At 42.9% G+C, this 26,619-nt stretch overlaps 1 protein-coding gene across 1 annotated transcript in view; it reads left to right on the forward strand.

Annotated features, from left to right (window-relative positions):
* Window positions 1-20,702, forward strand: part of NHERF1 (NHERF family PDZ scaffold protein 1) — a 53,456-nt gene extending 32,754 nt beyond the window's left edge. The window contains exons 2-6 of the mRNA XM_054977817.1: window positions 564-725; window positions 5,042-5,195; window positions 12,654-12,694; window positions 15,813-15,911; window positions 19,239-20,702. Coding sequence (XP_054833792.1) covers window positions 564-725; window positions 5,042-5,195; window positions 12,654-12,694; window positions 15,813-15,911; window positions 19,239-19,406 — 624 coding nt within the window. The 3' untranslated portion in view covers window positions 19,407-20,702. The remainder of the gene's footprint in view (window positions 1-563; window positions 726-5,041; window positions 5,196-12,653; window positions 12,695-15,812; window positions 15,912-19,238) is intronic.
* Window positions 20,703-26,619: the final 5,917 nt, after the last annotated feature.

A 26,619-nucleotide genomic window follows, 5' to 3' on the forward strand; every position in this document is an offset into this window, starting at 1 on the left:
AAATGAAAACAGATTGACATCCTTTACCACATTTAACCCCCTTTACCACATTCTGCATTTTCTCTATCGTCTGTACAATCTTGGAGTACATGGTCTATGTGTATATTTTGTCCAGAGAGCAAAACACAGAAGAAGTTCAGATGGCTAAAAACAAGTCAGTAGTGGTGGTCTCTGGGGTGTGCCATGCTGATTTCTCCTTTGGGGAGGGAGAAAACTTCAGCATGTACTGATAATGAGCAGTGGGGAAGGAAGGTCACTTTCCATATATACCATAATAGGGTACTAGTTCCCTTTGCTAGATTTCCTGCTCTTTGGGTATTCAAGAGATATAAAGACTGCAGTTTTCTCAGCTTTTGTTCTAAGCATTTTGCGCACAAGCTCCAGTATGCAAAAGCTAGCAGACCCATGGTCGTGCCATTTTAAGGAAGCTTTTGCATCTCAATAGATAATGACCCTCTTACCCAAGTTCCGTATACTTGAAATGAAACTGATGGGGAAGACTGACTAGATGAGGAATATTCACAAACCGTCTTCTGAATGATATTTGTGATCTCACCTTTTAGGATGAACTGAGACCTCGCCTCTGCAAGATGAAGAAGGGCCCCAACGGGTACGGGTTCAACCTCCATAGTGACAAGACCAAACCAGGCCAGTATGTCCGGGTGGTAGACCCAGACTCACCAGCCGAATCTTCAGGATTGCGCCCACAAGACCGTATTATTGAGGTATAAATTGTGGAGTACTTCAAGGGGCTAAGTGTTGGGGTGTGAGGTTGATATTGCCAACTCAGTAAAATGCCTGATATTTCATGGATCACATGGAAAGTATCCAAAACTGCTCCTGCCTCTCCCACACAGTTTCTGATTCTGGTATTACCAGTCTCGATAATATCAGAATCAGAAATCGTATCAAGGAGACAGGAGCACCTAGGGAGGAGAGGAGGACCTTCTGGTTAGTCAGGAACATGTCATCTTATAAAAATTTAAAGGGCCATTATTCAGTAGGAGTAAACTTGAGCCTCTGTAGTTTGGAGGCCAGGTCTTCTCATTGAAATTAACAGCCCTTTAAAGTTTAAAGGGCCAATATGCCATGAACTAGCCGAGAGGGGGCAGGGACTCTTCCTGATGGCTTTAATTAAATACCAGAAGTATCTGATATTTCTGGAATGTTCCACTACTCACAATATTAATGTTCTTCCCAATACAGAATTAAAATTATATTTTTGCTAGTGCCCATTCTGAGCTGAGAGCGTGTGCATGCGGGTATGAAACAAGATCGTTTCATCATGTGAAAATAGAACATGCAATGGGAAGAGATGGCAGAGTAAAATGACTGCAGTAGCAGAGAACTCTTTGGCATGCAACTCTTTCATTTTTCATACGTTACTACTTTAGTTGCCCTCCGTGTCAACTCGCTTTCATTTTGTACCATATACAGTTATTGTTCCTCAGCAAACCAAAGGAATTGCTGGCAGAGTTGGTTACTGAAGTTCAATTTAGCAAAAATAAAGTAACCCAGTTACTGCTCTTGTGTTAAGAGCTGGTCCAAATGCATCTTGTGACCCAAATAGAAAAAGTTAGTGCTAGCAAGTGTTGCCGATTTTTCAAAATGCCTTTTTTTCCTTAACAGAGGCATAGTGTGATCTCTTCTGGTGATGAAGCCACATTTCCTCACTTAGGAGTAGAGATGGGCACAAATGGAAATACAAACAAAAGTTTGTGAGGAACCAGGCCGGTCTGTGGTTCGCGAACCAGTGTTTTGTCAGAGCCCATATCTGACGAGCTGCCATGAACTTTAGGCTGGTTTATTTGGTTTGTTTTTTGGTTCGTCACTGCAGACAGCCTGGCGCCAATCAATCAGTTTCTTAGGCAACAGAGGATGGACTTCCTGCAGACCTCCTGCTGACCCGGAAGTGTCAATTTGCTGACCTGGATGTGACTTTTTCATGAACCAAACGAACTGGTTCGCAAACGGGGGCATGTTTGTGAAAGTTTGTGGTTTGTGAAATGCAACGAACCACAGACCGCACAGTTCGGTTTTTTCCCAGTTCGTGCCCATCTCTACTTAGGAACAATTCTTGTTTTATGGCTTTTTCAAACATCCAGGCTACCAGCCTGATGTACCATCAGTCAGTGTTTGTCAAAGATCTTAAACTCTGGCTCTAGAGTATATTTAAAGTTTCTCTGCCTTCTAGGTCTACACCCATTTGTTCTGTGGGTGAATGCATGAAGACTGTTTTATGCAGAAGCAATGATGATTTGGTTGCATGTGATTTATTTGCTTGCTTACTTCATTTATACTCCGCCTTCCTCCCCAGTGGGGACCCAAAGAAGCTCACATAATTTTTTCCTCCTCCATTTTATCCTCACAACAAACCTGTGAGATCGGTTTGGCTGAAAGTGCATGATGGGCCCACGGTCACCCAGTGAGCTTCCATGGCAGAACAGGTGTTTGAACCTGCATCTCCCAGATCCTAGTCTGACATTCTAGCCACTACGCGACGCTGGCTCTCTGTTGAAAGGATTACAGACAAAAGGATAACTTTATCTGAAGGACCATCTCCTGGCTGTTCCCCTACTCAGAGGGGCCTGTCTGGCATCAGCCAGAACCTGGGCTTTTCCCAACACAGCTCCTGCTCTGTGGATGGAATGGGCTTCCTGAAGAAGTGAGGGGAGAGCCCCTTTTGTTATTCAGGAAACACTGCAAGAATTGTTTGCCAGGGCTTTTGATTGGATATGGAAGGCAGCAGAGCTCATTTCAAGGGGGAATGTGCAGGAATGCAGTTCCGGCAGTTCCTCAAAGAGGTCATATGTCAGGTAGTCCCGCCCACCCGACTTGGCCATTTTGGGCCCGTTTCAGCCTGGATTGGGGCTGAAATGGCCTGGATCGGGCCTCTGACGGGTGGTGGATCACTCTCCCACTCAGCAGCAGCCCGCTCCTGACCATTTTGGGCCCCTTTTCGGCCATTTTCAGCCCCTTTTTTGGCATTTTGGGCCCAGTTTTGGCCCTGAATAGCCAGGATTGGGTCCAAAACAGCAAAATAGGTGATGTCAGGAAGTGTGGCATATGCAAATCAGTTATGCTAATGACATGCTTTCAGTGATGTCAAGGGGTGTGGCATATGCGAATGAGTTATGCTAATGAGTTCCTCCAGCTCTTTTTCTACGAAATGACCCCTGGAAGGTGGCATCTTTTAGAAGGGAGTTTTAATTTAGAAGGGAGTTTTAATCTGTAATGTGTAAAATTATCTAAATTGCCTTGAAACAAGAGAGAAGATGAGGTACAAATTTAGCACACGCTGTACCTTCGTCTGTCCAGTCCCCCCCACCCCTCTCATTTTCATCTGGCAACTAGAAAATCTTGGCTGCTCTTTCATCTACCTGAAAAGCAAAAGCATTCTTTCTCTGGTTTCTGCTTGTTCAGGCCCTCAGTGAGTGGATCCTTCTGAATGCTGCTTTTTATTGTCGCGCCATCAAAGTGCATGGTGCTTTACAGTATAATAAACAGACTGGTACTAAAAGGCTTGAACTGTTGAACTAGGGGAGGACAAATGTATTAGTTGTGCTGGCACCAGTTACAGGCCAGATCTTTCGTGCTGGAGCCGTTCAGGGATTAGCAGCGAAGCCAGCAAAACCTCATTAAAATCAGATTTTCCTGAAGCGATTAGCACAGGATTGCACGAGCAAAGCTGCCAGGTGTGTATAGCCAGAGATGCGCACAGTCTAGATTACAGGCTTGCGCCAGGCACGTGATGTTGTCTACAAACTGACTGAGAGGTTTCCAGGCAAGTTCAGACGCATAGATTTTCAACACTGGCAGAAATTCCCCATGTCATATTTGCTGTGGAAGATCTTTCCGTGTCCTTCCCCCGAAAGCCTTTTAACTGGCAATGTTGAAGCATAGTGCGTGACCCAGGGTCTGCTGGAAACAGCCTGTAATGATTTTAAATGTGTGTGTCTTTAAATGCTTGGTGTGGTACAGATGAAGAGTGGGGGGTGAAAGAGAGGGATAAGTGAGTGAGATGACTGGTTGATGACTGAGAGTGTGGGTGGAGTGAACTTTTGTTTTTAGTTACTGAGCAGAGAGAGAACATTCAGTCTGGGCAAAGCAGGCAACCTGTGTGGAAGCCTGAGGGGATTCGCATTCTAGTTCAGTTAGGCAACCTGTGTGGAAGCCTGAGAGAGAATGTATATTTGAGTGAGAGATTAATCTGTCTAAACCAGAATCAGTATTTCTCTCAGAAATAGATAGACACCCTCAGGCTGCACACAGCTGTTGGTTATGAATGACCACTTGGTTATCCCCACTCATTGCTGTTGAACTTGATTATCTAGCAACAAATCTGAGGCAAAAGATTTTAATAAATTCTGTGATCGCTTTAGCACTCAAAGAACCCTCAAATCCCGCATGACAGCATTTATTAGTCTAGGCCCAGGCAGACCTTGGTTCAAGCACTCACTCTGCCTTGAAGCTCACTGAGTGACCTTGGACCAGTCAGTGTCTGAGGTAAAGCTATTCACAGTTGTGTTCTGAGCATATAATGGGGAGGGGACACACTGTATGCCCCTCACAAGCTCCTCTGAGGAAGGGCATGGATAAAAATGTAATAGCCACAGCGAACTTAACTGAGTTTTTGCCATGACAGAATAAAATTGGTGTATAAATACATTAAGGAATAATAATAATGGGTAAAGTTCTAGGTATGACTATGCAGTGCTAGACAATGGAAAGAAGAGAACCATAAACGTAGGTGCATTTCCAGGGTGCTTAACATAATGTGAAGTGACAATCAGATTAGTTGTAACCACTTTATTTATTTATTTATTTATTTCAAATTTCTATTCCGCCATTGTTAAATGGTGAAAAGGGTTCCTAAGAGTCATAGTGCCTAATTTATTGTTAGTGTAGATAACATAACTGTTACAGCAAAGTAGTGGCAGCCACAACCTGACTTGGCGGTCTCAGTCTTTAAGGTGACAGCCTCTTTTGGAAACTGCTGAATCTCTTTCTGGAGGCTCAAAGCTTGTTGTTCTCTTGGCAGGTGAATGGGACGTCCATGGAAGGCAAGCAGCATTCTGACGTGGTTTCGGCCATAAGAGCTGGCGGAGATGAGACCAAGCTGTTGGTGGTGGATAGCTTAACAGATGAATTTTTTAAAAAGTGCAAAGTCCTTCCGTCGGAACAACATCTGACAGGTGAGGAAGCCTTAGTTGCAAGATTGTGGTGGTATCAAGTGGGTGGAACGTAATGAAATACCTTTCCAGTTCGCTAGAAGGTGTGCAGTAAGTGGTTTTGAAAATTAGACAGGCTTGAATGCTAATATTCAAGGTAGTATTGTTGTTTCTGGATTAATTTTAGATCAAATTGCCAATTACTCATTTGGTATACACTGTTGCATTTGTGAAGTAGAATATTTACAGTACCTGCAGGTCCAATCCAGATGCAATTTTGGCTCCTTGAAAACCTTAGTTTGCACACCAGGAACCAGCCTTTGGAATGCATGCTCCTTCTATTCTCCTTCCTCCACATTTTAATCAGAATTCTCATGTGAGTGAAGCTATGGTTTAAATCATGGTTAGGAGAGACCCTGGTTAATATAGCTCCAGTTAGTGTTCGAGGCACATGTTAAATTCTAAACTGTAGGAAGGCTAGAGACTTCATATCCTTGAGGGTGGCTGCTGATTTACCGACCATTCTGTATTGGGTCTCTTCCAGACTATAAATGGGCATTCAGAATAGACAGAAGGTAGATTTCTTTCCTTCCTGTTCTGACTCTTAAAGAGAGCTAATGAGGGAATGAGTTATCATATCAACCATTATAGCAACTTGTGTTCTCATGGATAGTAGTATTTGACATGGCCATTGTACAGCCTACTTTACAAGGGGGGTGGGGGTGGAGAGTGCCGTCAAGTCATAGCTGGTGGGGTTTTCATTGCAAGAGACTAACAGTGGTGGTTTGCCATTCCCTGCCTCTGCAACCCTGATCTTTGTTGGAGGTCTCCCATCCAGTTACTAACGAAGCCCAGCTCTACTTAGCTTCCAAGATACGTGGGTTTATGTGCTTAGGGACTTCAACCACTGGATCATCTAGCCAGCATTTTTTAAATTTATTTCACTTATACCTTGCCTTTCTTCCTAGTGGGGATCCAAAACATCTTACATTGTTCTTCTCCATTTTATCCTCACAACAACCCTGTGAGGTAGATTAGCTGATAGTGACCAGCCCAAGGTCCTCAAGCAAGTTTCCATGGCAGAGTGGGGATTAGAACCTGGGCCTCTCAAATTCTTTTAGAACACTCTAACCAGTACACTACACTGGCACTCTCAGGGCCAAGCTACAAGTGACGAATGACACAGGTTGGACACTTATCAGCTTCCCTCAAGTTTTGATGGGAAATGTAGGCATCCTGGTCTTGCAGCTTGGCTCTCTGGCTGCTGTCCAATGGTCTTTTCAACTGTCACTTGTCCAACATTCCACCAAGCTGCCTACATTTCCCATCAAAACTTGAGGGAAGCTGACAAGTGTCCAGCCTGTGTCATTCGTCACTTGTAGTTTGGCCCTCAGTGCTGCCTATCCTGACTGGAAACTGTTCTCCTAGGTCTTTGGTTGATACCTTTTCCAGCCCTAGTATCTGAAACATTTTACATGGATATGCTGGAGACCTGCACGAAAAGGAGCAGTGACCCCCCCACACCCCATTTCAGATGCTGAAACAGAGAAGGCAAACTAGTACTACACTTTTCCAGTTTGTATTTCTAAACCCTTAATATGACTTCAAGATGCTGATGTTTGTTTTCTTTGTGTGTGTGGTTAGTGCTTCCAAGGTTCGTGTGTCTCACTATTTTTCTAATTTGACAGGGCCTGGTATCTGCTGTTCGTTCACATTTGCATGTCTGTATTTGCATGGCCATCTCTTTTTGTTGGGCTGAAGATGCAGAATGTGTTGTATACATACTTACGTACTTTCTGCCCTTACAGGAGAGAGCAGCACTTCTCCAGTTCTCGCTTTTTGTTTCTCCCCTTGCCCACTGACTTTGTGCAGATGTTTGTAGTAAAACTTCTTCTGCCGTTATCTTAGCTCTCCCACTGTTTAAGAATCCTCTCCTCAGTATTTCAATATTTGAACCACCTTCAGATTTTTATGCTCAACTTCTCTCAAAGTCAACTTCTCTCAGAGTATACTCAACTTCTCTCAGATTTTTATACTCAACTTCTCTCAGAGTATACTCAACTTCTCTCAGATTTTTATACCCAACTTCTCTGAATCAACTTCTCTCAGAGTATACTCAACTTCTCTCAGAGTAGGCTCTCATTCCACAAGACACAAAGCTGACAACATCATATCTGACTGGGACTTACCTTCAAAATATGGGGGAGGGGCGGCAGAGGGCACTCAGTTCAGCAGACAAACGTCTACTGGTGATCCCTGGCCCTAAGGAGGTTCACCTTGCCTCGGCCAAGGCTTTCTCGGCCCTGGCACCAACCTGGTGGAACTGTCTTGTCTGTGGAAACTCGGGCCCAGCAGCATCTGTTATCATTCCGCTGGGCCTGTAAGACAGAGATGTTCTGCCAGGCGTGGGCGGTTGAGACAAGCAGATCACCAAACCGGCCTCCTGCAGAGGGGGTGCCGCACCTCCCCCTCCTGGTTCTGTATCCTGTTTGATAGCTGACCTCCCCCGCCCCATGGATTCTGTGGTTGGGTTGGGCGATGAGTGCTGTATCAAGGATGCTATTTTAATGGAACTGTGTAATATTATCCGTTTTATCTTGTTTTATTATTGTATCGTGCTGTGTATTTTTTTAAAAAAAATTTTACTAGGTGAGAATATTAATACATACAACTTTCAAATAACATCTCAATATCATTTTCCCCCACCCTTTCCCTGCCCCCTTTTTCAGGACTTCCAACAGCTTTCCAACCCTATATCTTAATCTATTCCTAATCTATCCCCTTTTTCTATAACTCATTATATCATGTTTACATTCTGCTTTGTTAAACTAAGCTCTACCTGTTAGCTTCAAATCTATTATTATTAACTTAAAATCTGTTATCTATTACTATCTGTTAACTTCAGATATATTTAAATTTAAGCTAACAATTAAATAAAATATCTACTTTATTAATTTTACCAATATCTATTAACTCCAAATCCACTTAAATTTAGGCTAACAATTAGCTAATACTTCACTTCATATGGTAAAAGATTCCATCTCTTCCAATAAAAAAACCCCATTCTAATAATTTTTGAATTGCCATAGTTCCCCTTTCACGTCCCACTTCTTTTCTAAATATGTTTTCAGTCTTCCCCAATCAGTGAAAAATTCTGCTAGGTGTGCTGTGTATTTCTATTATCTACTCTGAGCCCGCTTGCGGGGAGAATGGACTATAAATTCAATAAAATAAATAAGAGCACAGGAGAGGCTTCAGCCTTCCCTCCCTTCTGTTCTGTCTGCTTTCGAAAGCAAAAAATGGTGAATGGTGGGGGGAGGTGTCTGTGCTGTTGCCAGCAGAACAAACAGGGGCCCACCATCACCATTTTTTGCTGTTGAAAGCAGCATGGAACAGAAGGGAGGGAAGATCAGAGCCCCTCCTGCTGATGTGCTGTGCTCCACAGCCAGTGTGCCCCCCCTCCACTTTCTTGAAGGTGAGTCCTGATCAGATATGAAATGTGCACTGGGTTGGGGGAGCCCCACACCTGACTTGTATATCATATCTCATTGCAAAGAGATGCTATCAAAAAGACTTGGGGGGCAGGAGGCAATTTACAGCGTGTTTAAAGAATTCATCCTCTGCTAGGAGTAATGCCAGTTACATTGCTGTCAGCATTTAGCGCAGTGTCTCATATGTTGTCATATGCTCACTTTAAAATAAAAACTTGCACCTACTTTGTCTTACAAGCCAGCCCTAAGCAGAGTTATATACTTCAGTGGACTTAAAGGGTATAACTCCACTTAGAATTGCACTGTGATTTTCTTAACTCTTTTTCTATTTGTTTCAATGAGAAGTGCATTACCAGCTGCGATACTTCCAATTTGCGATGACATTCTCAGGGATTGTACCCCGTATCCTCCCCAGCACTCATGGGTAGAGATGGGCAGGAACAGCAATACGAACTTTAAAAAGCCCTGAACAGCCCAATCAGCTGTTCGCAAGCAACCTGTGAGGCCCCATTCTAAACGAACAGGTGGTCATTGCAAGCCTCGTTCCTTGCTGTTCTTTCCTTGCTGTTCGTTGCTGTTCATCAAGCCAGACAATCTGGCACCTGCAATCAATTCCCTTGGCAACCGGAGGCAGGGACTGCCTGAACTCTGTCTGAACTCCTGCTGTTGCCCTGGAAACCCCAATCTAAGCCCAATTTAGCTTCATAGGCAGGTCTTCCTTTGAAGTGTGGCGCTCCAAATTTGTTACAAGGAAGCAAAGAGCAGGGGGGGAGGGGGGCTCCCAGCTCTGGTTTTGCAGACAGGGAGAGGAGAGACAGTTGCTGTTGGCGTTTTGAGAGAGAGACAGGGAGAGTGCATTGGAGCATGAATTTTCTTTGTATGTGGTGGGATATGGATTTACCTCTTCCAGGGCTGCTGCCAGGCTATTTGCACTGGGTCCTCTCTGTTCTGCTGCCTTTACCTCCTGCACTATGAAAAGATTGCAAGGTGCCAGAAGAACTCTCGTGGTGTGTTTAACAATGAGATCTAGTATTCAAAGAACAGAAAGAGTGTGGATTTTGCTAATTCATACCCAAATGCACATCCCTTTCTGCCATATAGCTGAGCCTGAGTGCCTGGTATTCGGTTGCCTTTCCCCTCTGAGCTGGAGCCTGGGTTATACTGAAAACAGCAGGGAGGGCCACTGACTGGAGACTGTAGATGGTGCCTGTGTGCTGTGCGTCTTAAGCTCCACTGAACACAGGTGAACATGTGCTCAGTTCCTGTAGTAATGACTACGTGTGGTGGTGGAGAATGCCCTCAAGTCATAGCTGGTTTATGGCAACCCTTGGTGGGGTTTTCATGGCAAAAGACTAACAGAGACAGTTTGCCATTGCCTGCCTCTGCAACCCTGGTCTTCGTTGGAGGTTTTCCATCCAATTACTAACCAAGGCAAACCCTGCTTTGTGTCTGAGATCTGATGAGATCAGGCTCACCTGGGCTATTCAGGGTAGGGCAATGACTACATACAGTATTCTTTTTTTTAATACTAAACCCCCATTTAAACCGAGTTCTTCTCTCGTGTGTTTTCATTACTGATTCTTGACTAGAAAGGGGAATAAGCCAGTCTGTGTTTTGTTCAGTTTTTCTTATGGGATTCATTGCTTTCTGTTGAAGCTTGGCTTTTCTGTATTCAAAGTATGATATCGAGAGCATGGACAGGGAATGATGCAGCTTTTTGAATCATGATGGGAGTAGAGGGGAGAGACAACTGAGCAACCAGGGCAAATGTAGCACATTGCATGTGTCAGTTTCCTAGCAACTTGGCCTTGGTAGTCTGTCTTTTTCTTCTCTGCGTAGTTCAGCTATTGCTGTACTTGGGAAGTCCTGCGTGAGCAAACTTAATTAAACTTGCTGTTACAATTTCTCTGTGTATTGCTTCTCAGATTGGCCTCTTGGGATCGCACATTTTTCTTATTATTTCACAACAATGTCTACTTTGCAGATCTAGAGAATATTGTAGTGAACTAACTTGTTTTCTATGGTTAAACAGTCCTGGAGTGAATTTAATAAATGTGATTAGGCAAACCAGGTTTTGCACACTGGCATCTAAACTTGTTATAACTGCCACCAAACTTATGCCCTGTATCTAAAGATACCCAGTTCTCATATATCTGCACCCATGAGCCATCGAAAATTAATGATCAGTCTCCCTATCAATAATATTGAGTGCAGAAACTAACAGGTTAGAGGCTTGTGTTGGATTGGGCTAGTGTTTCTAAATCTCCAACACAACACTCAAAATTTACAATGAAAAAGGTTCTGTTTCCTGAGAGCATATATAAGAAAATGTACTGCACAAATAAAATGCTGGATACTCTTTTCCTAGTTGAGATGATGGCTCCAGAACTTGGTATGATGTACTTGTTGGCAATGTTGACTAATGCATTAAATATTAGGTTGATATAGTTATTTCCCATTGCACTGCCAAAGAAAGTTATGGAGAAAGGGGGGATATTCTTGAAATAAATAAGTGTAGAACTGATGAAAGGGCCTTAAAATAATCTATACTCATTAGGAGGTGACTGTAGGGTTCATTTGTCCCCTCTCTTTGCATTGATTTGTCTTCATTTGTGGTCATTTTTCCCTTTCCAAATGCATGTGAGTAGGCATCCTGCACTCCGGACTAAGGTGTTTTGTTTTTGTTTTGGCATTAGCAAGCATGTTAGTTACAGAAGTACTAATGAAATAAGATCATTTCCAGCTCTACATATTTCTGTATCCCTGCTATATTCGTTGAAGGACCAGAGGGTCAGACTAGTTCAGCTTAAAATAATACATACTCTATAATGAGCATTAACATCTTCACGCGACTAATATACAAACTCTGAAGTAAAGCACTGTTGATCCATCTGAACCGATTGTGGAAGTAGTTAGAAATAACTTTAGGTGGTTGTCTTGTTTACTGAGTTCACTTTCCTTCACTTGCATTTTCTCAGATGGGGAACACACATTGTGGACGCACTAGACTGGTTTTGTGACCTATTTAGTTGGAAACTGCTGACCCTACATGCATGCTGGGGGGGTGGGGGAGGGGTATGCTTGCAACAGAATAAAAAAATCCTAAAGTGGGATTAGAAATCATGAAACAGGGAAAATAAAGAATATGGGTATCTTACATTCATGTGGTATTAAATAATGTGCCTGTGCGTATGGCTGGGCATTTGCATAACAAAAAAGAAAACCCATTTATTTTTGTAATGAACTTGTATCAAAAGGTTTGATTCTATAACAGAGACAACTGATCCTTAAAATGGTATTGGCAATGACGTGACTATTTGGAAGCGCCTGCTATTATAGCGGATGGGCTGTAGAAGGAAGCTTCCTAGACTGCTGCAAGGCCAAGAAGCCAGATACCAGAAGATCGGCAGCAAATGTTGCTGTTTCATACTTGCCTTAATAGCTACACAGAATAGGCTGGCAGTGTCTCTCCGATCAAGGTGGTGGCCAGGTCATGACCTTTCTGACCACAGCTCCCGCAGACTGTGTCAAGAATCCAACATGGAAATGTCAAGCATTGAAATCAGCAAGGTTGCTAATCTGCAGTATCTCTCCTTCCACCATATCGTGGCTCCTTTTGCAGCTGCAACCATGTGCAAGCAGTTTCTCTGTGATGCTACTGCATGCAACTGGGGTGTGCCTATTACTGCTTGTGTAGGTGTGGCATGCGCAATGAAATGAGGGAGGGGAAAGCCCAATGGCCTTTATGACTGTTGTGCACAGGTAGCAATCACATGAGATGTTGGTACGGAAGAAGCAGCTGCAAGTGTGCACGAACTGGATATAATCGGATCCTTATTTGTGGTGTGCTGGAGTGGTAGAGTTGGCACAATCGTGAATGCAGCCTCATTTGTCCCAGTTCTGCAAGGAATATGCTAACTAATACAAGGAGAACTTAAAAAGGCTTTTTATGGTTTTGCTAACTGCCTGCTTTGTTTGGTTTTCCCTTCAGGACCCTTGCCAGAACCAGTTGCCAATGGTGATGTAGAAAAGGTAAAGATTATGCCAGAACATTCATGGTCTTATACAAAGGCCACTTCTTCATGTTGCTGATTTGCTATACAAAAAGCATTGTGCTGACTCATTCGTGATGGTCCTACCTACTGGGTGAGCGTGCATTTGGAAAATATAATTTGACATAACTCACCCTTTACAGATGTTGATGAGTTCAACTATACCTTTATACATTCTCTGCATGGTCCTAATTGGATCTACTTACGTTTCATGCTGTAACTTGCCACTTTGCCCATCCAAAAGACGAATGGTGCTCACCCACTCTGAATGGACTAGACTGTCTTCTTTGGTTATTGATTCAAGCTGGTCTTTCTTTTGCTACTTCACACTCTTACCTTTTCTGTTGCTTGCATTCTGAGAGAGAAATATCTTCTGTATGACCCAATGTGTCTGATGAAGTGAGTTCTGACTCACAAAAGCTTATGCTGAAATAACTTCTGTTGGCCTTTAGAGCACTCCTGGATTTCTGCATAACTCGGCTATATATGTTTGTGCTTTCTTGTGTGTGTAAGCTGCTTGTGCATAGAAGCCCTTCTGTGTAAGAAATGCATAATGTTTAAATCAGCTCTGAGTTGTGTGGCATCTGGCCCAAGCTAGTGGGGGGGGAGATGAGCATCTTGCAGCCTTTTCGGATTTGTGCTGCAGAGCAAAGCTGACCTCTTGGGGAGGGAGGGGGGGTAACTCTCCAAGGCATGTCAATCATGGCCAGGCTTGCCTCTTGTCTTGGAACAGAGTAGCTCATTCTTCAGCCTGTGGGTGGAAACCCGACAGTCAGGGCTGCTGTTGTAAAAGGCCATGTTACTTCCAGTCTGCTTTGAAAACACAAAACCTAATTAAACACACATCAGAAAGGAAGCTTCATTAAAAGCTCAAAAGGAGGGCAGCACACCAATTTTCATATCCATTAGGGGACAGAACAAGGATGTTCCCAGACTAAAGATAAACTCAGTGAAGATAGTTAACTCCTTTCTTGTGAAACCCTCTTGCTTTTTGTACTTAACGATCAGCAAGCGTGGCCATGACTGCATGACAGACTGATGAACCTCACTTCAACAGCACAGTACAAGGAATGCCGTCAGAATTAGAAACAAGGTTCTGGCATTGCTTGCTAAATAACATGTGAAAGTGAGAAGCAACATCTGCAGAAGGCTGTGAGTCGCAGATGGGCCCGAATGTGGGCTCTAGTAGTTGGGGGCAGTGTTTCTTCCTTGTCCAGAGCGGATTACTGTTAACAAGTCAAGCACTCCTATTTCTGAATTTTGTATAACATGTTCTATGAATTCCCATCTTTCCGTTAGCTCCTTTCATTGCAGAAATATACTTTTCCCCTTATATCTCCACAGTGAAAGGGACTAGAGATTTCTTTTAATGGAAGCTGGGAATTCAGAGAACCAAATGTTAACACAGATTGTTCTATGGCTATAATGATACTCAGTAACTGATTTTTTAAAAGACCCCTGTGGCAGCTGGAGGAAACAGTGGAAACAGTGGCAGGGAAAATAACTGCCGTGTTGGTGGGAAAATCAAAACTTTCCCACCCCCATGACAGCCATTCAGGCTTTACTGTGATCTTTCCCAAAACTTTGCAGCAAAGCAGGTTTGAGAAAGATCAGAGAAAGGCCAGGGAAACCTCTGGGAGGTGCACAAATGTACCATGATGCTGTGGGAAAGGGGAGAAAAACCACTTCCCGACAGCATTGAACCCAGGGCAAACAACTTAAGTGGAGAGCCTCCGTGGACTAAACTGAACATTTGTAGGGATTGAAACTGTCGTCTTTGTGTGTTGACATTTCTTGACTTTTGTCTATGTATTGCCTGAGATGAATTTCTTTCACAAGCTGCAAAAATCTGAGGAATCTGGAGCAGCTAAGAGAATTTAAGAATTGTCTCTTTAATCCAGTCACAATCACATATCCACCATCAGCATGGAGTATATTAAGAGCCCTTATCATCCAGTCTTTTATTCAGTCTATAAAATGATTACTGCCCTGTGAAGCCTCAGTTTGCCTCTGGGTTATACAGGGAAGGAAGAAAACGTTTAAGCCTTAAACTTCCATTCACTTTCACTGTTTCAAACAAGTTCTTTGCTTTGCTATTAGCGTTTTATTTTTTATTTATATAAATGTTTTATTAGTTTTCTCATTGAGGGTAGGGAAAAGGGGGAAAGCAAAAGGCAAAAAAAACCCATTCTGCTTGAAACAGCACTCTACTTATCTACATTTTTCGCACTGCAAATAACTGTGATTACTAGTAAGAAGTTACAATATTGCCTTCATATAATGACTACATTCAAGTCTTTATATTTGTTTCTCATCCAGTTGTAAAAGGGGGTCCATGGTGCAGCAAAGTCTTCTTCCGTTTGTCCTTTCATTAGTAAAGTTAGTTTGTCTAGTTCCGCATTTTCCATTATCTTCACTATTAGCTCCTCCTGCTGGGGTATTGCTGGTCGTTTCCAATAGAACGCTAGTAAAATTCTTGCCGCTGTCACGACGTGTATAATGAAGTATTTTTGCTATCCTGCCCATTTAAAATAATTCATTTTCTCCTTTAAAAATGCTATCAAAAAAACAGGGAGCCTGATTTCGAGCAGAAAAAACATAAGGGGAGCCTGAAGGGTTAAACACCCTTTCCCTTCCTGGCATAACTCTGAGGCTGCCTGATCCTGCAGTTCTCATTTTATGGGCAGAATGAAATGTGTGACCTGTCTTGTCTGTTTAAGCCCTCAGCTAGTGTACTGTAAACATACAGGTTCCTGGCTGAAAAATTAGACTGCCTACTGAGTTCATAAAACTACACTCCCAATCTCTGAATGTTCACATACACACACATTATCCTTGTATCTGCAGTGTGCCAGTGGACGCTCCCTACCTTACAGGATCACTGTAAGAATTATTGAGGTGATGTGCGTGAAGTGCTCCACAGCATTATAGAAGTACAAATAATTACGTTTTTCTCCCCACTCCTTAACGAAGAGGTAGGAGTGTGCCTCTTCACAAAATGTGTGAACCAACCAGAATGAAAAAAACTTGTTCTGCTGCCATTTTCTGCTTAGTATCTGTATGGTTCTTAAGTTCCAGGTTTTGGTTTCTCTTTCTAGGAGGACAGCAAAGAAGAGCAGCCAGAGCCAGTCTATGAAAATACTGCTAGCCCCGAACATTTGCCTGCTTCCCCTACTGTGAATGAAATTCAACACGAGGTATGAAAAACGACCGAGGTACAGGACCGCTAGTGTGGGGAGGCCGAGTGCAGTGTGCATTGCCTTGGAATGGCAAGTGAATTGAAAAGTGGATTTTGTCTCAGAAAGGCCAAATGAACCCTATTGCTCAGTGGTTGGAAAGTGGAGGTCTAACTTGTCTGTCAGGTACACTTTTCCCCTTTTTGACAATGCAAAGCAGTCAACACTTTGCCAACTTTTTGCTACCCTGCAGGGGAAAAAAATTAATGCTGAGTGCCTCGAATAAATTTCAGGCTCTTAATTGAAGCTGGGCATAGTTCCTGAGTTGCTGAATACCCAGACCTGGTTCCAGAGATGCCGAATGCTAATTATTTCCCTCGGAGGAAATGCAAACATCCAGGCCATTTGAAAATGGTGCCACTTAAGACCTGAACTTTGAGGCCTATTGTTTGTCTGGAATGGTCTGCAAGATTTTCATGGCATGAAACTAATGAGCCTCACTGGATTCTGTGAATGCTCTGGAAAATCTGTACGTACCTCAGACCTGTAGTTTTTCTGTGGAATGCAGGCCTTGCGTTTCTCTGGATGGTGTCATAGTGTAGCTGTTGTGAGGCAGAGATCGGCAGAGTATAAACGAGCGACTACGCTTATTACAGTGTTGCAGCTTTAAATCTAAGTAACGTCCTCCCTTTGTCCTTGTGCAGCATTAAGGTCAACTCAGTAGTCTAAATATGCCACAGGATACCAACGGGAGCTAATAGTGTTTCAGTATCATCTTTTTGTAGGCCTCTCTATGGTCAAACTTTGTTACCATTCTGTGACCGTAACACTTTGCTAGGATTGATGAAAATAAAAGGAACACTTTAACTAAAATGGTATCCTGAGCACAGTTGCACCGACCAGCAAAAGTTGAGCTTCACGTGGGTAGCTGTGTTGGTCTGTAGTCAAAGAACAAGTTTTGGGTTCAGTAACACCTTAAAGATCAACTAGATTTCCAGAAGATGAGCTTTTGAGAGTCAGAGCTCCCTTTGAGGAGTGGAAAAAAGGGAAGGGTCCTTATAATTGTGGGAGGGATACTGAAAATTAGGTTTTAGCAAAAGTTTAGTGTGCCTAAAGGTCCATTGACCGTAAAAATGGTCAGAGATCTTTTCTACCTTTTCCCAGGTATTTTTGGGAACCATGTGAACCAAAAACAGTCCACCTTCCTCTTCCATCAGTGGAGCTTCTGTTGGCACAACAGTAAGGTGGGAGTGATCTTGCGGATCCCTCTGGCTGTGTGCCTTTTATCCACATGGGTCCCACAACTTTCAGCCGTTAGCTTTCTAGGGATCTTGAGAAGAGGCTTGCGCAGAGAAGGGAAAGCAGGAATAATCCATGTCCATGAGCACTTTCGTCATGTGTTTCAGGGAATCCCACTCTGCATTTTTGTCTTCACTGTGTTTTTAAACCCCCCTTGAGAGTCTTTGGGCTGAAAGGGGGGATAGGCATTTTTAATGTCTCTTTCTACTTGCTTAATTTCTTCTCTCCCCCCCCCCACTCCCCCAGTGCCTTGCACTGTTTTCATCAGTGACTGAGGGGCCCAGTGCACTCTGGGATGCTCCCAGCATGTCCACCATTTGTGCTAGGATCAGTCACTGGTACAGGAGAGGCACTGGACAGGAAGGCAATCCTGCCTGTTGGCAGGCTGGTCAGCTCTGCTGCTAAAGCAGAAGCACATATCTTGGTTTGGGATTATCTTTTTTTATTTTTAAAATAAATTTTATTAAAATTACAGAACAAAACAGCACAGTAACAATACAATAGCTATATACAGCGAAAGAGGTGGAAGGGACAAATAAATAGATTAAATCAAACCCAGCAGCTTATCCTGAACACAGTAGCATCTTTCAAATATACCCACTCAAGATAAACCAATTTATATAGACTTTACTATGTTGCGTAAAGTAGACCAGCAATAGCTCCTTAAATCTTTGGAGCTGAAGCAGATTTTCATTTGAAGCCAAAAAATCCAATATTGGAGACCATGTTAAAATATATTGGTTCCATCCTCCAGTTGTTCTTTCCCCCCTCCCTTATACTCCAGCTGCTGTCTTTGCCATAAGCATTTGTTCCCAAAGTTTCAAATACCACAGGTCTAATGAGAGGGGAATCATTCGCTTTCCATTTTGTTGCAATTGCCAATTTTGCACATGCTAACATGACTGCCACCAGGTCCCATTTTGCCTTCGAAGATGGAGGCTGTGTCCATAAGTGCGATAGTGCAGCTTCTGGAGTGAAGGCTACCTCGTAACTGGACATTATTTTAATTTGGGAAACTACCTTTTTCCAAAATGCAACAGCAACAGCAGCCTTTATTGGCATTACATCCATGTTAACAAAAACACTCGACACAACCAGAACTTAGTCTACAAATACACAACTCGCCTCATAGATGCAAGATACAAAAGCTACAGTTTCGATAACTTTTTGGTTCTGAGTAGCCAATAGGAAGGTAACTTTACATTTATCAGATTTTCCAATTTGCTCTCTCAACAGCAGGTCAATGAGTGTGGGGTGTATATCACAGTAATAAGTACAATACAAAAAAAATGTTCCAGGGTTTCTATGTCTCGCTGAGCACAAGTGCATAACCTGTTAGCATATGGTGTTTTATGGAATCTCCCATAAAGTATTGCAGAAGGTCACACATTAAACTGAGCTAACGAATAAGCTCTGTGATAATGTGGGGCCACTAAACAAGTGAGATATTCTGCCCTATACCCATGGGGTAAAAACCTCAAACCTAGCGGTGAACATCTGCCTATTGCAAGACTCCTGAGATTCTTAATCTTGATGTCAAGGAGTCTTTGTCTGATCCGTGCATAAGCTGATTTTTCTACGAGGGTTTTCCAAAATGCAGAAATATGTCTGCAAGACCACCAACAATGCAGATAGGATCTGCATTAAATGGGATTAAACGACTGGGGGATTAGTAGCCATTGGTGGCTCCAATGACACCAGGAGTACCATTGGGTTCTGTGTGGTATGAGTGCACAGAATTAGGGTTAAAATAATCACAGCTTGTTCCACCCTCCACACACAGATAAGATTGCCTTGGCCATTTGGATGAAAATTCACTACGAGAACAAATTATGCAAAATGACTTGCCTGGTCTGTCAGATTACATAAATACAGACACGTGTCTTTGCCCATCCAAATCCTGTGCGCAGACTGTGTCCAGCCCTGTATTGAAGCCTTTGGCTAGGCACAGAGGCAACAGGAGAACAGAGAGAGCGTGGGGTGGGATAGCGGTGAGCTCGTGTTTGCTGTGAACTCTAGTTTTACTTTGTTGTCCTGTCATTCTTGCAGCTCAACTCTCAGGAGAATGTAGAGAAACGCAGCTCTATATCTGACCCTGTTCTTGATTTGGACATCCCCCTGGCGGTGGCTAAGGAACGGGCCCACCAGAAGCGCACCAGCAAAAGGGCACCTCAGATGGACTGGAGCAAGAAAAACGAACTGTTCAGTAACCTCTGAAATGTCTCATCCCCAAGCAGGGAGAAGTGGGAGCAGCACCACGAAGTCTCTCCTGATCTTCCTTGACTTCATCATCAGCCTCCAGTTTCTTGGGAGAGGTTCTTCCCCCTCCTCCTTCCCCCCCTTTCCCTCTCTTAGCTTGGGGATGCACGATCTGTTTTATCCTGTGTAATCTGAAGGAAAACAAATGGCATGATGACCGCGCCTGTACGATTCTGGAGAAGCAAATATATTTTAAAAGAATGAGACATTTTTATACACTGTCTATAAATAGTGGGTTTCATGTGAATATGTGGAAAGGGGTTGATTGATCTATGAATCTGAAACCAATATGGAGCCCGTAGTGATGGCCCATACAGTGTGGTTGTCCATATCACTGCATTGAAGACAAACAGGCTGATATTTTTACCTCGAACGCAACAATTTTTTTTAAATGAAAACTTGCGTTCAGGCCAAGGTTTGAAGGTATCAAACTTAAGACACCTGAAGTGATACTAATGTGCTTAGCACTCTTTAAAGAGCATCACTTTCAAGAATATATAAAGTCGGACACCTAAAATGATTAGTTATGTGAGTTGTTGCTCTTAGCTGACTTTTGACAGAAAAATCCGATTGGATGCTGATAGGAATACAACTGATTCCTTGGGGGAGACTATAGCAGTAGGATAGCATGAAGACTTTAAAAAGATAATTTGATTCCCTAATCTCATTTTTGAGAGCCAATAAATTTCCTTTTCTGTGAGGAGGCATCTTCCTCTGACTAGAAATTCCATCCCTAACACTCCAATCCTTTTATGACTTTTCTGGATAATCATTCATTAGAAGAGATTACGAGCAATAGTAAGGTACTCACTTGTTCATGGGACAACAGGACTTGCTGTGTAGCCTCACTTGGGCTTCAAATATTTCTGGCACACTCAAGATCTGAGGTGGAAAGGAAGCTTCAGAAATGGTCTTGGCTGTAGGCAAGGGGGGTGTTCTTGTAGTTGCTAAAAAAGCAGTCTTCAGGCCTAACATGGCAACTGAAAACAGCCAAGTGTTTTACCACAGAGTTGGAGCTCATCAAGGTTTTCAGTAACAATGCTTAATTAACAGTTTATATATAAACTGTTTCACTTTCTGAAATGACATGTTTTCTAATTGCAGTCCCCCTTCTCTCTCCCTTTTGTCTGCATATGTTGTGGAAATTATTCTTCCTGGATGAATGTTTTATTTCCCTGATTTAATGTTTGTACTGTCAAATGCGAGAAGAAAAAAAATCTGTTTACTGGAAAGAAAAAGTCACCTTGATTCTCTCTCTGTGTGTATTCATTTTATATCTAACTCTTAGCAAATTTTGTAGTTTTTCCTCAGTCCCCTTCTCAGAAAGCCAAATCCCTCTTGTATAATCATATGTTAACTCATTTGTGCCCGTGTCTAGGGTAAGGAGAGACATGGGTATGTATGAAATGTCTTCTCCTTCAGAGGAACCCGGGTGTTACATATTCCCCAAACCAACATACTATAATTTCTTTTCTCTTTTTTTGCCATGTTCCAGGGCCAAGCTACAAGTGACGAATGACACTTGAACAGCAAGTGTATTTCTCCCTGTTCACTTGCTCTCCACTCAATCCACTTGCCATTCAAGTGTCATTCGTCATGTGTAGCTTGGCCCTAAGTCACTGTTACTGTGATTTCATTCTTGTTCCATTAGACTGTTAGAAAAAAGGTGAAGGGGAGGTGTTGTTTGACCTCTCATTGTTTTTCTCAGTAAGGCCTATTCCAGCTATTGACTGATTAGTCTCTTCACTTGTATAGAGCTGCGGTCAGAAAACCAGGAGTGGGCCGTAGGCCTCTACCTTACGCCTTTGGTATAACAGAGGTATAAACTGTGTCCTACCCAATTTTGTATCAAAAAATTATGGACCAGAACAACTGTGTCCTGCATTTGCTCATTTCTTCCCCCTTGTGTTTAAGATCTTTTCTTAAGACTATGTTAGTTTAAAGCCACATACTGGGTTTTTGTAGCTGTAAGGGTTAAACAGTCTTATGCTTACTATTGAACATAGGCAGAACCTACTCATATGAATACAAACCTGCAGCAACTGTAGAACTTGGCCACAGGGGTGACTCCAATAGGTAGCAACGGCTCCCCCAAAATATTTTCTGTCACTGTCTTTTGCTCCGCCAGTCTTCACTTGTAAAATATGAAGGACCAGCGCTGTCACTTTGTTTTAGAAAGCCTCCTGTTAAGTCTTATTTCAGGGTTAAGGTGCCTGGGGACTGAGTGTTTGTGGGGGCTCCCATTTCACTGTACTTTGTATTGGTGTCTTTTTTTCAACTGGGAAAACAAAACTGTTTAACCCTTACTGCTACACATAGCATTTTCAAAATTGTATATAAGTTTAATACAGCAGAATGTTAATATCTTTCTCAAATTCAAAGTAAATAGATCCCATTGGATTCACCAGCAATAGCAAATACTGGTGGTCCATCTGTAAATGAGTTCCCCATTTGTGTAGAGATTCTTGGACTTTTAAGTGAGAGCGGAACTACAAGTGACAAAAGGCACAGGTTGGACACTTGTCAGCTTCCCTCCAGTTTTGATGGGAAATGTAGGCAGCTTGGCGGAATGTTGGACAAGTGACAGTAGAAAAGTCCATTGGACAGCAGTCAGAGAGCCAAGCTGCAAGACCAGGATGCCTACATTTCCCATCAAAACTTGAGGGAAGCTGACAAGTGTCCAACTTGTGCCTTTTGTCACTTGTAGTTCCTCTCTGAGTTGCATTCAACTGAAAGCTGGCAACTTGTACTGAGTCAGTAAGTATTCCTTTCTACTAATGGCTGGAGTGAACACCTGTCCTCCAAGTAGGCTACCATCCAACAGCCTGAGGGAGAGAGAGAGAACCATTGAATGGGCTAAATATTGATGAAACTTCCAATCAAATTGTAATGGCAAGAGCAGATACCTCCACTGAATGAATATAATACTGGGTTAAGCTACGGCAGTGACCCCTGTACTTGCAGTTATGTCTGCACTGACAAGATTTGATGTCTTGTAAGGAAAAAGGATCTGATAATTTCTGCCATTGAAGCAACCTATCACTTAATGCTATCTGTGTCCTAAGTCCCCTGCCTCATTGTTATAAAGGTGACAAAAGTTGCTGCTGTAGGTAATTGAAGTCTCACTCAGTGATGGAGGTAGCATGATGTAGTACGGGAAGCAGGCAAAGACTGAGAATCAGGGCCACGTTACAAGTGACGAATGGCACAGGTTGGACACTTATCAGCTTCCCTCAAGTTTTGATGGGAAATGTAGGCGTTTGGTCTTGCAGCTTGGCTCTCCGACTGCTGTCCGATGGACTTTTCAACTGTCACTCGTCCAACATTCCGCCAAGCAGCCTACATTTCCCATCAGAACTTGAGGGAAGCTGACAACTGTCCAACCTGTGTCATTTGCCACTTGTAGTTTGGCCCTCAGTTCAAATGCCCACTGTACCCTGAAACTCACAGGGCAACCTTGAGTCACTCTCTCTCACACACAGAGGGTAAAATGCAGGAGAAAACTTTGTGTCATGCCGAGCACCTTGGAGAAAGGATAGGATAAACGTAATGAATTGCTCCCATTCTGCTTGTAGCAGAAGCCACTACTGCTCTGGCATGGCCAAGCCAAAAGCTGGATGAGGTGAGTGCAAATGGGGAAAGGGTGCAGTGCAGAGATCTGTTTTAAGTGATTCCACCCACTTTCCAATTAGGTGCCTGAGACCCTGATCCTGGACAGGAAGCAGAAAATAGCTTGGGAGGCCTGGATTGGCAGGCGAGGCTGCCTCTTAAAGCACAGCAAACTAGCAGCTCCACCTTGTTTCTTTGAATAGCACTGGAGAAACACAAAATACCAAGCAAATGATCTTCGATCAAACAAAATGCCTGCAAGGGAAGCAAAAGCACCACACTTGGCAAAAGTTGCCTCTATCACGTTGGAAAGTGGCCTTTCATTGGAAAAAACAGTAGGAGAACATTCTTCCAGTATTGCCTTTTAGCTAATCTGTAACTTGGGTCAATGCTGATTATAAGGTAGAAACATTAGAAGTGGAAAGCTCAGTAGCACAGACAGTCTTTTTATTAAATTGCAAAGAAGGGGTGGAGGGAAACAACGGTGTTATAGTATCATGCAGAGAAACAGAGAAAGAATCCACCTGCTGATAAAGGAATAAGAGTGCCCAAGAGTTTGCTGGCCCTAGAGAACCACTGTATACAGTACTAAATTTTATAGATTAAATGATGTGTCTCGGCATAAGGTTGCTTCATGTATTCATACATATACCAGCTTATTTTAAGGGACTGATAGTTGGGTCCAAGGCTGATTCCGCACACGTTGGATAATGCACTTTCAATGCCCTTTATCAATCATTTGAGGTGGATTTTTTGTTCTGCACACAAAAAAATCCATTCCAAATGATCTATAAAGAGGATTGGAAGTGCATTATCCAACGTGTGCGGAATCACTCCAAGAATGAGTCAGCGGTTCTTAGGAAAATGTGACAAAAGGGTCTCTCCACCTGCCAACCTAAACCGAGAGGATAAAATAAGAGGGCAGAACCATGCGCCATCCTGGGTCCCTTGTAGGAAAAGTGGGATAAAACTGTACTAAATAGCATCTAGGATAATGCATGCGATTGAGGAAGGGTGTCTTTAAGCAGAATGGCAGAAGCCAGTTGGGGTTCTTGCCTTTTGGACTTAATCAAGAAATGACTGGTGTGGGGGCAGAAGGGCTCAAGTATGATGATTAAGTGCAATACGCTTGGAAGTACAGGGGCGAGTTCTTCCAACCAGCCCAACTTGCAAGCCTCTGAGACTATCACAGTCCGGCCCATTCCTTCCTTCGTGTAGATAGTAGTTCTGTTTGCAACCAGGACTAGAGAAGTAGATAGCAGGAATGGTATACTATTTCTCACAACACACGAGGTTGCTGCTTTTCTGTGCAATGGTAATACAGTCTCGGGGGGCAGTTACTATTGTTTTCCTGGACTTGGAGAGGCAAATAGTGTTTGATACAGGACAATCTGGCATACAGCTATTTCTAATTATACTAGGTATGTTTCTAATATATTACATATATTGGACTATTCCCCCGCCGCTCCATTAACTAATGGGATGGAATGTAGATCTCGGGTCCAAAAATATGGGCTCGTTTGTTTTTTAAAAACAGCTTAACGGGCCTCTGTGTCTAAAGCTCTGTAGAAAATGGAGTATTGCAATGAATTCAAGATACAAAATCCTGTAACTTTGATGCATCAGTTTAACATTTGAGTGCAAACTTTGGATTCTGTTGGTGACCAAATCGGCTGCTGTGTTTTAGGTCCCAACCAGGGCTTTTTTTGAGGGGGGACGCTGCAGAACATTGTTCCAGAAGCTCTAGAATCTGCCCACGTCCCAACAGAAAACATTAACTTATGAAGAAAACAACTGCGATGGACTATTCCTCATTAACTTTTCCTATTCTGGAACAAAAGATTCTTGATAATAAAAATAGATTCTTGCTCAACATTCATTGAGGAAATTTAATGATTGTGTGGGACAATCTACCTTCCCATCTTTTGATTTTTATTCCTTGAATACGCAATGCTAAATGCAGAGTGCTTCATTTCTGTCTCCGGAACAGCAGTGGGATAGAGAGGTCTCAGTCCATCCCTCCATAGGCTAATAATGGCTTTGGATTATTAAAATGCTGTGATCCTCATGCATAGGAAAGGGGAGGGAGGGAAGACAGAGAGAAGACTGCTGCATAGTTTCTCTTTATAATCTCTTCCTGGCTGGAAAAGCTTCTCAGGAAATAGTGCCCACAAGCTCCACTGATCATTTTAGTGCTTACTGACCTGATTTAGAAGGCAACAGCCCTTGAGCACTTGCTCCCTTGCAGCAGCACAATAGGATTTTTTCAACGGCAGATATCTTCTAAGACGTGTGCAAGCCTTGGTCTGATCCAGGCTAGCAAATCCTCCTGGCATCACAGATAAGATGATACGAGGCAAAGGGTTTAACACATGCTGTGCTGATGCAGATTGTGGAAGATACCGTGGTTAGTGTTATGACTTCGTATGGTACTGCTTACTGTGAAAAGTGCTTGACAGTCTTCATTCTCTGAAGAGTTGCCAACCATCTAAGGTTCAGGGAGGGAGATGCTGAGCGTCCGTGGTAGATAAGTTACCAGTCCAGAATGAATCAGCCCTGACCTGGATAGCCCTGGTGAGCCAGATCTCAGAAGCTAAGCAGGGTCAGCCTTGGTTAGTAATTGGATGGGAGACCACCAATGAAGACTAGGGTGGCAGGAGCAGGCAATGGCAAACTACCTCTGTTAGTCTCTTGCCATGAGAACCCCATCAGGGTTTGCCATAAGTCAGCTATGACTTCAGGGCACTCATAATAACTATGAATTTCTGAAAGTCAAGACTTTATTCCAACAAAGGTTTCTATGGACAAGAGTCAACGTTGTCAGGTTTGTGTAGTGGATCCTCAGCCAGCAGACAACAGTAGGAACCACTCCAGTCCACAAAAGCTTATGTTGAAATAAAATCCTGCTAGTCTTTAAAGTGACACTAGAATCCTGCTTATTTTTGATCCACAAGAGTAATTCAGCTGCCCGTAAGCAATTATGAAAACCTTGCAATCCTGAAGGATACATTTACAATGAAGGACCCATTGGTATTTTTCTAAGCGTAAATAAAATGCAAGTAGTGTATCTACATTTACCAATACCAGAAGGGTTGCTGAGTCCATTACTTGTAGCAAAAACAACAAAGTCTTATGGTAGCTTAAAGACTTAACACACTTATTGTTGCATCAGTTTTGATGGGTTACAACCAAGTTGGACAGATGCATTAAATAATAGGTTCAGTTGACAGGTGTATTCATACATAGATAGAAAGAAAACAGGTATAATGAATGGTGAGGTCAAAAAACCATAAAATGCAAAGTGTAGCAACACGTCTGACATACTTGTATACAAGATAAGACCAGTTTTCGTTCAATGCAAACAACCATTCAAAGAGTGCCCATGGTTTGTTAGTGTAGGCAGGCCCAGCTGACCGAAATTCTGCGGCTGTCTTTAGGCAGTTGTCTGTGGATTCTTGAAAGCACAAGTCATAGCAGTGATGGCCAACACGGATCACAGACTCGGTCCTAGCAATAACTATTATCTGGCTCTGGCAGCCCTACCAAATTAACCAGCATGTAG

This window comes from Eublepharis macularius, chromosome 4, assembly GCF_028583425.1.
Source record: "Eublepharis macularius isolate TG4126 chromosome 4, MPM_Emac_v1.0, whole genome shotgun sequence".
Taxonomy (NCBI): Eukaryota; Metazoa; Chordata; class Lepidosauria; order Squamata; family Eublepharidae; genus Eublepharis; species Eublepharis macularius.